The sequence below is a fragment of the Neovison vison genome, chromosome 8 (assembly GCF_020171115.1).
Source record: "Neovison vison isolate M4711 chromosome 8, ASM_NN_V1, whole genome shotgun sequence".
Classification (NCBI taxonomy): domain Eukaryota; kingdom Metazoa; phylum Chordata; class Mammalia; order Carnivora; family Mustelidae; genus Neogale; species Neogale vison.
Genome location: NC_058098.1, coordinates 57,128,773 through 57,141,181, shown reverse-complemented (window position 1 = coordinate 57,141,181; position 12,409 = coordinate 57,128,773). Strand labels below are relative to the sequence as shown.

Genomic DNA, 12,409 nt, shown 5'->3' with positions numbered 1-12,409 from the left:
AATAAATAAAATCCTTTAAAAAAAAAAAAAGAAGAAGAATAAATACATATATATACACAAAATATATTATCTGTTTTAATTAAACATTTTTAAAAACTTGAAGCTGGGGCACGCCTGGGTGGCTCAGTGGGTTGGGCCGCTGCCTTTGGCTCAGGTGGTGGTCTCCATATCCTGGGATTGAGCCCCACATTGGGCTCTCTGCTTGGCAAGGAGCCTGCTTCCCCCTCTCTCTCTGCCTGCCTCTCTGCCTACTTGTGATCTCTGTCAAATAAATAAATAATAAATTATTTAAAACAACAACAACAACAACAACAACAACAACAAATACCTTGAAGCTCATGTACAAAACTATGCACAATCCTGGGAAGTGAAATAATGGGGAAACTTCTTTCTGCTTTATACCCATTGTCTTTAAATCATCAAACACATTACAACTCTCTCTCACACACTGGTACAGAGCAAGGGAGTTGGCCAGAGTAGGTGCTGTGGGAAGCAGCAGTTACAATGGGGAAGAAGGGAGGAGAATGCCACTGGTATTTAGTGGGTGGAGGGCAGGGATACTGCTTACCATCCTAAATGAAGATGACTGTCCCCCACAACAAAATTATACAGCCTAAAGATGTTGACTGGTAGAGGTGAGAAATCCCAATTTACAACAACAGACTTTCTTAGTCCTTTAGAAATTCAGAAAATGTATCCCTTTAATAGACTTTACAGAAGGGTGAGGCAACCACTAATACATAGGTTATCAAAAAGAAAAAAAAGAAAAAGAAAAAACTGAAAAATCAGAAGTACAAATGAAAATAATTTTTAAAAAAGGAAAGCTAAAATTGTTTTTAGCTTTAAAATACTTTAATATCCTTAAGCAAACCAGTTTTTAGTATATTATTTATACTAAGCTGACATAATTAAAGAAAACTCTCAAGTCTACTACATTAAATAGGAAAAATGTAGTAAGCTCACTAGGTATGTACACTTTGCTAAATCAAAAGATGCCTCATTAACCCATCAAATTTCAATACCTAAAGTCATCAGATGCCTCATAGTGACTAACTTAAAATACACAAGGCAAACACTAGTTTAACTAGTGTTTATGACTACAGGGTATATTTTCAGAATATCTCTGCACACCCTTAAACCATTATTTAAGGAGAACATCAAAATTCTGAGAAAACAAATAGAAACAATGAAGCAGTATACCATTCTGACTTAGGTTAAGGGAATAAGGTCCTTAGGTAAGGTCAATGTTAAAGGCCCAATGTTCAACCCAAGGTCATGAATATTTTGTCCTGTTTTTTTTTCCCTAAATTTGTATCTTCAGTTTCTTACATCTTTAGCTCTATCTCTGATCTGTTTTAAGATAACTTATATATATGATTTGGGGTCAGAGACTAAACTCACTTTTTATTAATTTAACTAGCATCGTTGGTTGAAAAGCTATCCTTTTCCCACTGAATTGCTTTAGCATCTATGACTTATCAGTATATCAGAAATATAAAGATTTTTTGGACTTTTAGTTGTTTCATCATCTGCATTATTTGTTCTTATGCCAGTACCCACATTGTCTTTAGATCAGAGAACAGTTCTAATGATCCCAGATGAGAAGTGGGGGGTGAAGGAGTAAAGAGAAAGGGAAAAATAAATACCTCAATCCTCCGTTTGGCTTTGTCATAAGCTCTTTCTTCTTTAGTACGATCATCATCAGAGTCGAATTCAGATTCTGAACTCATTTCTTTACTTGGTTTTTTATCTAACATTTTCCCGGCATCCTTTTCATCTGACACCTTTTCATCCTCTTCATCACCTTCACTGCCTTCACTTTCTCCCTCCTCTTCCTCTTCCTCTTCACTCTCATCTTCTTCACTCTCTTCCTCCTCCTCTTCCTCCTCCTCCTCAGGGTTTTCTTTAACTTCTATATGTATCGTGTTTTCTTCTTTCAGGAAAAAGCAATTTGGAGATTAATAATGGAGATTTTCATCAACATTGTAAGACCTTAAAAGGAAAATACTACTAAGGGTGCACTAAGTATGGCATTAACATTATAAAAACATCATGAATGCTAATTATTTTCATAAATGCAAAGTGTTGGTCACATATTTGCTACAATGAAGATTGTCATTTAACAGTAAAAACTTAGTATGAGACTGAACCACACTGTTAGGCAGAACAAGAACTAGGGCAGGGGAACACAACACATAGAATTTCTTTCCCTTGGGGTCCTTTGCCAATTCTGCACTTGATCTTAGCCCAAAGACTGAGAAGCAATGGTCATTTGCTGTTTCTAAAGAAGGCATCTTAAAGGCTAAGCAGTGTTTAGGAGTCCAGGCACTGGGTCTATTAAAAAGAGTCAAGGGGGTAAGGAGGATAGACATTGCATAATACTGTTATTGTGGAATGAAGTCCCAAAGAACGGAACACTAGCAATTAGAATGAATAGGAAATAAAGAGGACCTCCCATTATTGGTTTATCACCTCCAGATTCTATCAATTCTAAATCTAGAATAAAATGATTCTATATTGGGGGCACCTGGGTGGCTCAGTGGGTTAAGGCCTCTGCCTTCGGCTCAGGTCATGATCCCGGGGTCCTGGGATCAAGCCCCGCATCGGGTTCTCTGCTCAGCAGGGAGCCTGCTTCCTCCTCTCTCTCTCTGTCTGCCTCTCTGCCTACTTGTGATCTCTGTCTGTCAAATAGATAAATAAATTAAAAAATAAAATCTTTAAAAAAAAATGATTCTATATTGTTAGTTCATTCAGATTCCTGGTGGATATACACATAAATTATCTCTGGAGAAAGAAAAACACCATCCCTGATGTCAAATTACAAGTATACTATCCAGCACAATATATGAAAATAACAAGCCATGTAAAAAAAAAAAAACACAATGCACATGATGGAAGCCAGCAAGCCCCCAGACTAAGGGATGCCTGGCTGGCTCAGTCGGTTGAGCATCCAACATTTGGTTTTGGCTCAGGTTATGCTCTCAGGGTCATGAGATCGAGTTCCAAGTCAGGCTCTGTGCTCTGGTGGAGTATGCTTGAGATTTTCTCTCTGCACCTCCCCCCTTACACTCTCTAAAATAAATAAGTAAATCTATTTAAAAAGTTGAAAAATGACTATGTTTCTAACATCTAGGGAGCAAAAGATTTAAAAGTTTATAAAGTAAAAACTTACAAAAAAAAAACCCAGTTAAATGGAGAATCTAAAACTAGAAAATACTGGAGACAAAACTAAGAACTCAAAAGATGGGCTTAACAGGCAAGTAGAAACAGCTGAAGAGAAAATTGGTGAACCAGAAGACAGATCAGAAAAACAATCTAGAATGGGCCATGGAGACTCAGTTAGGTGGAAAATGTGAAAAGACATGCTACACTGATATAATAAGAAGGCATATCATAGGTGCAACTAGAATCCCTGAGGTGAAATAATAGCTCATAACACTGTAAATTCATAAAAATATAAAATCATACATTGATAAAGCTCTATAGGCCAAATGAACAACAACAACAACAACAATAAGCTCAACCCTGACCACATCATTATTGCTGAAAACCAAAGGCACATGGAAACTTTAGGTTGATATCTGACTTCTCAACAGAAACAATGAAAGCTAACACAAGGGAATAATATCTTCAAAATGTTAAAAAGAATTTCAACAAAGAATTCTTTACTCAGTAAATATACCCTTCAAGAATAAAGAGATAAAGGTATTTTTAGAAAAGCAAAAATGGAATGCCTCACTAACAGATTTATACCAAAGGAAATTCTAAAAGGTATTCTTCAGGCAAAAAGAAATGACCTCAAATGGAAGATCAGAGATGCAGAATGAAATGAATTACAACAAAGAGCTGACAATATGAGTAAACTTAAGCTATGATGGGATATTAGAACAGGAATTAATATAAATGGGAATAATGAACTGAGAACTGGATAAATTTGCTCATGTATTCTATAGTCTTTGCAGTCTGGAATGAGTGTAACATTAGACAGTGATAGTTCAAAGACCTATTTTTAAAGTCTCTAGAGTAATTTAAAAAAAAATAAGTGAAAAAGTATATAACTTCCAAGCTCATGGAAGGAGGAAAATATGGAATTAAAAAATAAATAAATAAATAAATGAATAAATAACTGAGTGGCTCAGTCAGTTACAGCTCAGGTCATGATCCCAGGGTCCTGGGATCGAGCCCTGCATTGGACTCCCTGCTCAGTGGGAACCTGCTTCTCCCTCTTCCTCTGCTGTTCCTCCTGCTTGTGCTTTCTCCTGCTCTCTCCCCTATCAAATGAATAAAATTTTAAACAAAACAATCCCAAACATAGTAAAAAAGTACAAAAAAGAAACAGAACCAGTAAGGACTAAATAAGATAACAATACTCTTCATTAATTACATAAAGGGTTAAACGTATTGAGCTAAATCGTCTAGGTAAAATATAAAGATTGACAAACTGGATTTAAAAATCTCAACTAGGAGGCGCCTCGGATACTTAAGCATCTGCCTTTGGCTCAGGTCATGATCCCAACGTTCTGGGACTGAGTCTCATATCTGGCTCCCTGCTTTATGGAGCACCTGCTTCTTCCCTCTCCCTTTGCCTGTGCTTTCTCTCTCTGTTCAAATAAATAAATAAAATCTTTAAAAAAAATTTTTAATAAAAATCCCAATTATGTGCTAATCAAGGAGAGAGAGTTAAAATTAGAAAAAGATCATGAAAATCAAAGCTATGCTGCTATATCAATATCGGATAAAGTATGCTTTAAGGCAAAACGCAAGTTAGAAATAAATTTTAAAAATATAAATAAAAAACAGAATAATCAATCAGTGAGTCAATTCATCAAAAAATATGAGAGTGTGTATACCTAATAATACCACTAAAATATATAATATATATATGCAAAATATATATAAAAAAATTAGAACACAGGGAGAAACAGACAATCTATAATCACGGCAGATTTTAACCCACCATTCTCAGTAAGAGAGAAAGGTAGTCCAGAAAAAAATCTCAGAATAAAAAAGACTTGAACAAGATGATGAGCAATGTGATCAAACAGCTTACCCTTGAACAACAAAGGGATTAGGGATGTCAATGCCCCCATGCAGTCGGAAATCCACGTATAACTTTTGACTCCTCGAAAACTTTACCAACAGCCTTCTATATTGACCATAAACCTTGGTAATAACATGAAGAGTTGACTGACCCATGTTTTTATGTGTACTACATACCGTATCTTAGAATAAACTAAACCAGATAAATACAAATGTTATGAAGAAAATCTTAAGGAAAATACATGTACAGCACTATATCGAAAAAAAAATCCACATGTAGACTCCTGTAGTTTAAACCCATGTTGTTCAAGGGTTAACTCTACAGAGAACAAGGCACACAACTACTGTGGAATATAAATTTCTTCCAATCACATATTAAACACAGTAATCAACCATATGCTGGGTTGAATATAAGTCTCAACATATTTCAAGAGAGAACCATGTATGTTCTCTGATCTCAATGAAGTAACAAGAAAATAATTAGAAAATCCCACTTTTATAAATTAAGAACTACACTTCTAGCAATCAGGTAAAATATGTTAAAATGGAAATAAAAAAAAAACAACAAAACTTGTGAATTTGGCGGAAGCAATGCTTAACAAAAAACTTAGTTTTAAAAACGTGTTCAGTGTTGGCAAGGATGTGGAGAAAAAGGAACCTTCTTGTGCTGCTGTTGGGAATGCAAACTGGTACAGCCACTGTGGAAAACAGTATGGAAGTTCCTCAAAAAATTAAAAATAGAACTACCTTATGATCCAGTAATCACACTACCAGGTATTTACCCAAAAACTACAAAAACACTAATTCAAAGTATTACATGCACCCCTATGTCTATGGAAGCATTATTTATAATAACCAAGATAAAGAAGCAGCTCAAGTGCCCACTGACCTATGAACGGACAAAGAAGATGCAGTGTATATATACAATGGAGTATTATTAAGCCCTGAAAAGAATGAAATCTTGTCACTTGCAATGACATGGACAGAGCTAGAGAATATAATGCTAAGTGAAACATGTCAGTCAGAGAAAGACAAATTTATTATTTCACTCATAGAGAATTTAAGAAACAAAACAAATGAGCAAAGGGCAAGAAAAGAAAAAGAGACAAAGTAATAAACAGACTCTACCTACAGAGAACAAATTGATGGTTACCAGAGGAGAGGGGAGGTTTGGGGCAGGGCCTGAGGAGGGGGGCAAGGGTTAAAGAGGTGATGGGAATTAAGGAGTGTCAATGTCCTGATCAGCACCAGGGTAATATATGGAATTATTGAATCACTATATCATACACCTGAAACTAATATAAACTAAACTAATTCTAGTGTGTTAACTAGAATTAGAAGGAAAATGTATTAGGAAAAAAACCCTGAAAAACTAAATATCCATCTCACTCCCCCACCCGGGAAATTAAAATCAAAAGGAGCAGATTTTTATAACACAGGACAGAAAGTAATGACAAAGGAAAATTATTTATTAGGTTCTATTTGCTTGTATTACCTCTGTATTATATTTCAAGTTAAAGTGGTTTTTTTGTAGGCTAGCTTTAATAACCTAACCCCATTTACAATATCACTCTGAAAAAATGTTATTTTAAATCCTAGGTGCCTTTGAAAAACCATTTATTCATAAAATGAGGATAAAATGAGGATCCACGTGAGGATTTAGAAACCAAGGCAATGGAAAGATCTGAGACTGGTTTTTATTCCCAGTAATGTTCATATGGATTTCATAATCAGAAGACTATTTCTTTAAATATATACACCTCTAATAACCATTAGATTTGTCAACTTGTACTTGTAAGTTATTCACCTTTTTCTCTCTCTTCATCACTGGCCATAGCTTCCCAATCATCCAATCCAGCATCTTCAGTTTCTTCTTCCTCTTCTATAAATAAAGGTTTTTGTTAAAGACATAGAAATCACTCAGAAATAGGGGCTTGTTTTTAGGAAAAGTCGAAAATTTTGCTGACATTAAAAAAATATTTTAATTATGCAACATACAATTTCATCATCTTTGGAACTACTTTCTCAACATAGCTACATGTTATAATTTAGTATTACTAAATGCTTCAGAGTTTCCTAGTATTTTGAATAGACCTAATTAAACTTAAACCAGATTTCATATTTGACATAATTAAAATATTAGAAACTCAGTGAAATGTTATTGGATTTTGAAAAGGGTAGATGATGGCTGCACTCAGTTCTTGTAGAAAAATGAAATTTCACAATAGTTCCCCCCTGCCCCCAACCTTATCTACAGTGTTGCCTTCTGCATTTTGTCACCCACAGGGAACTGTGGTCTGGAAGCAAATGATCCTCCATCCCTCCTTCTAATGTATGGTCAGAAGGCCGATGGAATTCTAACATTACATCACAGTGCCTACATCATTCATCTCACTTCATCTAGTCACATGGGCACTTATCATCTCCCACCATCGCAAAAAGAATGTGTATAGTACAGGAAGATATTTTAAAGGAGAGACCTTACATGCACATAACTTATTACAGTATATTGTTCTAAATATTCATTATTACTTACGGTTGTTCCTCTCTTACTGTGCCTAATTTTTAAGTTAAACTCTCTCTCAGCTGTATAGGAGAAAACAGAGTTCAGTACTACCTGCAGTTTCAGCATCCACTGGGGTTCTCAAAACATATCCCCCACAACCAAGAGAGGATTACTTACTGTATCTTCATTTTGATCTTTCAAACTTGTATGTCATACCTAAGAATTTACTACTTATTTCATTGCTTTAACTTCTACAGCTACAAACAAATACTACTAAAAATCATAGTCGTAAGTACAAAGCTATACCTCTATTCCAGTTGAAAATAAGAAAAGAGGGGCGCCTGGGTGGCTCTGGGTTAAAGCCTCTACCTTCAGCTCAGGTCGTGATCTCAGGGTTCTGGGATCGAGCCCCGCGTTGGGCTCTCTGCTTGGCGGGGAGCCTGCTTCCTCCTCTGTCTCTGCCTGCCTCTCTGACTACTTGGGATCTCTATCAAATAAATAAATAAAATCTTTAAAAAATAAAAAAACAAAAGAGTATTTGCTGACAATCCAAAAACATCAGAAAGGTATAATTCTAAATATTAAGACTTATTATTAAGAATATTCTCAACAACTTTTTTTTTACTGAAATCCAATAAAGCAAAACTACTCTCAAATCCAAGTGGGACAAGCAGTATTTGCTTCCCTGTAATAATTACTATTTGCCAAGATGTTTGGAACATCTTGAGAAAGAGGAAATGAGTCAGGTACATGTATCCAAAATATCCTTCTAAATTAGCAATTCTTTCTACTGCTACATATGTCACCTAAAATAATGGACTGCCATTAAGCCTATCAACCTCAATTTCTCTAGTGTCATCATGCTAAGCTGAGTTGTGTCAGGTAAATAATCCTTTTATACTAAGAAGACAGGGGGAGAAAGAAGGACAGGAACTATCAATGATATTTTTCACCACTGTGGGTGAATCTTTATACTCTCTTACTATTTATTCCCACTTCAAACTTTAAACAGTGGAGATTCTTCTTGATTTTGTTAACTATGCATGCATAGTTAGCCTCTGGCTTGCCTATCAATATCTAGTCTAATGAATTAAAACAATGTTTATCTTAAAAAAAAAAAAGCCAAGACTTTCTTCAACCTCAAAACACATATACACATAATTAATAAAATGAATCCTCTTGCTGATTTAGTAAATAGAAGCTGACTTCTAAGGAGGTTTAAAGATGCCAATTTTTATAGTACTCTTAAAAAGTTGTCATTAAAATCCTTCCAAAGAATTAAATAAAGAACTTCAGGTCTTCTTGGCACTGCCTAAGATTTCTGACCCACAAATGAAAACATAAAATAAATAAATAAATAAATAAAATAAAATAAAAAAACCTTCCACTCTCTACATTTTACTGGTACTACTGAAAACTGATTCGAGTCTCACTCCCACCATTTTTTTTTTTTAAAGCGGAGCCCAGTTTGGAGTTCAAACTCACAGGGGCTCAAACTCATAACCATGAGATTAAGACCTGAGCCATGACCAAGAGTCAGATATTCAAACAAATGAGCTTCCCAGGCATCCCTAAACTTTTTCAAAATGGAAATGGAAAGAAATGGTTTAGAGAAAAGTATGAAGAATACCATCCTGCCAGATATTTGCTTTCCCCAAATTAATGATAATTAAGACAACTTCTGACACATCAGTGCTATTTAATAGGAAGCAATTAGTCAGTGCTACTGGCCTTGTTCAACAGGAGGTGGTGTCTCTTCCTTTTCTGGAACTCCTTGTTCTACAACTTCCACAGCAGTGCTTAATTCTATTGGTTCAGATACTGAAAAAAGGGCAGCAACTAAGTTAACAACACTTTTTCAGTGCATAGTTTCTGTTGGGATACTGTTAAGAACTGAATGAAAACCAGGAATACAAACCAAAATTCTTTAGCAAGTTTAGAAAATGTTTAATATCAGTCATATATTTTACAGGAAATAGTCTGCTCCAGGAATAATGTGAAATCACAAAAGGTTGAGAAGGAAACAAAGAAAAATATGATAGTTAGGAATAGCTGTTTTGGGGAAGATTTAGATTTTTCAAACAAAAGCACTTTTCCATTAACCTGTCATTGAAATCGGTTGAGAATGTTTAACAATAATAAGAAACAAAGTACAGGAAATAAGTTTCAATATTTGTGGTTTCTTTTTAAAAGACACTGTTTTGAAGATTATAGGAAAAAGGCAAACAAAATTATTTTTAAATCACAGGTCACTTTGTATACAAACCTTCTTTATTTTCTAGCTGCTGTAATGTTTTTTTCTTCTTTTTATCTTCATAAATTGGCCTCTTCTTTGGCAAAGAGTCTTTTGATGGCACTTCAACACCTAAGGGATAAAAATGAAAACTTCAGATTTATGCTATTTGTGTATCTAAGAAATGCTACTTCAAAAGATAACATTTCAGGGAAGTCTAGGTGGCTCAGTCAGTTAAGAGTCTGCCCTCGGCTTAGGGCATGATCCCAGGGTCCTGGAATCGAGTCCCACAGAAGCAGAGGGGACTCTGCTTCTCCCTCTGCCTGCTACTTTTCATGCTTGTGCTCACACGCGCTCTGTCTCTGACAAATAATAATAATAAAAAAAAGATATATTATTCACCTGAGAAATACATACATTCGTGGAAAAATCTCTTTTTTACATAAGGAGTTTGAAAATTTACATAAACTAAAGTACTACTTTCTTAGTGTCCAGTTCTGGGACTTTTGAAAAATGTGCAGTTATTAAACACAGTGAAGATGCAGAACAATCCTATCATCCTGTGCTGTTCTATGTAATCAAACCCTACTTACATCCTTTGCCCCTGCCAACCACTGATCTGTTTTTTATCCCAAAAGATTTGTTTTTTCCAAAATGTCACAGAAATGAAACCTTATAGTCTGGGCTGTTGTCATCATAAAAGATTTTAGAGTCATCCTCATTGTTATATGTACTAACTGTTGTATGTACTAATACTTCAGTTCTTTCTACTGCATTCCATTGCACGGATATACTATAGTTTCATTATTCTGTAGACAATTGAAGATGATTGGAGTTTCTTCCAGTTTTTGACAATTATGGATAAAGCTCCTACAAACATATATATGCAGGTTTGTGTGTGAACACTTCTCTGGGGTAAGTATTTTGGAGCAGGAATGACGGAACATTAGATAAATACGTATTTAATTTTATAAGAAACTCCCAACTGTTTTCCAAATTGACTTTACAGTTTTGCATTTCAACCAGTAAGGTAGATGAGTTCCAACTGTTCTGCATACTTGCCTGAAAAAGGTAAGTTTTTAAAATTTATGTATTTCAATAAATATATAATGATATCTGTGGTCTTAATTTGAATTTCCCTAATGACTAATGTTAAACATTCTTTTCACTGCCTATAGTTCTGTTCAAGTCTTTTGCCCATTTTTAAATACGGCTGTTTCTCTTCTTATTGTGAATACTGAGTTAACTTCACATATTGTGCATATTAATCCTTGTCAGATATGTGGTTTTCAGGTATTGTCTTTGAATTGACTCTCAGTGATGTCTTCTGCAGAGCAATTTTTAACTGGACTTCCCCAAATACGTTCCTTTTATGAATTATGCTTTTTTTTTAAAAGATTTTATTTATTTATTTGACAGAGAGAAATCACAAGTAGACAGAGAGGCCGGCAGAGAGAGAGAGGGAAGCAGGCTCCCTGCTGAGCAGAGAGCCTGATGTGGGACTTGATCCCAGGACCCTGAGATCATGACCCGAGCCGAAGGCAGTGGCTTAACCCACTGAGCCACTCAGGCGCCCTTATGAATTATGCTTTTTAAGTTAAACTAAGCACTAACACAAGGTCAGAAAGATTTTCTACTATTTCCCCCCTAAAGTTTTGTAGTTGTATTGCAGATTTAGATTTACGATCCTTTTGAGTTAATTTTTATATAATGTGTGAGATTTAGGACTACGCTTTTGGGTTTTTGTTTTTGCATCTAGACACCCAACTGTTCCAGCATCAGTTGTTGCTAACACTGTATTTTACATACTAAACTGCCTTTTCCCCAAAGCTGACCGTACACAGACAATTCTATTAATCTGTCTTTATTGCTACTTTTGCCAGTATCACCCTGTACTGATTACCACGGGTTAATAGTAAGTCTTGAAATCAGACATTTGAGTACTCCAAGTATATTATTTCCAACAATATTTTGGCCATTCTAACTCCTTCACCTTTTCATACATATTTTAGAAACAGTTTATAGACATTCACAAAATATCCTGCTGCAAGTTTGACTGTGATTGCACTGAATCTAAAGGTCATTTTGGAGAACTGATAATCTTAACCGTATCAAGTTTTCCAATTGTGAATGCAACATTTCTCCTTATTTTCATGTTTTTTTTTAGTTTTCAGCATATAGATCCCACAAATATTAGAATTATATTGAAGAATTTCAATTTACTTTGGGGGTGCTACTACAAATAATAATGTTTAGATTTTCAGCTGTTAACTACTAGCATACAGATATACAATTGATATTTGCATACTGGCCCTATCTATAACCTTGTTAATCTCAATTATTAGTTGTAGCATTTTGTGGAGTTTTTTTAGTTCTAGATTCCATGGTATTCTCTATGTAGGCAGCTATCATCTGTGAATAGAGTTTTACTTTTTCCAATCTGTATGTCTTTCACTTTTTTTTTCCTAATTGCCCACACTAGGATGTTCAGTTCAACATGGAATGATTGTGTAAGAGTGGACATCCTTGTCGTAATTACAATATTAAGATTTAACATCTATAATTCATCATTAAGTGCAATGGTTGAATATTTCTATGTAGCTCTCTTTAGCAAATCAGGAGCTTTTCTA

At 35.0% G+C, this 12,409-nt stretch overlaps 1 protein-coding gene across 2 annotated transcripts in view; it reads right to left on the bottom strand.

The window, feature by feature from the left end:
* EIF5B (eukaryotic translation initiation factor 5B) overlaps positions 1-12,409 on the bottom strand; it is an 81,072-nt gene that overhangs the window by 25,474 nt on the left and 43,189 nt on the right. Inside the window, exons 7-10 of one of the 2 annotated variants that reach the window (XM_044263665.1) lie at positions 9,813-9,911; positions 9,278-9,367; positions 6,848-6,922; positions 1,647-1,933 (exon numbers count right to left, since the gene is read on the bottom strand). In XM_044263665.1, the coding sequence (XP_044119600.1) occupies positions 1,647-1,933; positions 6,848-6,922; positions 9,278-9,367; positions 9,813-9,911 (551 nt within the window). The remainder of the gene's footprint in view (positions 1-1,646; positions 1,934-6,847; positions 6,923-9,277; positions 9,368-9,812; positions 9,912-12,409) is intronic. The other variant, XM_044263666.1, reaches the window with a different exon arrangement.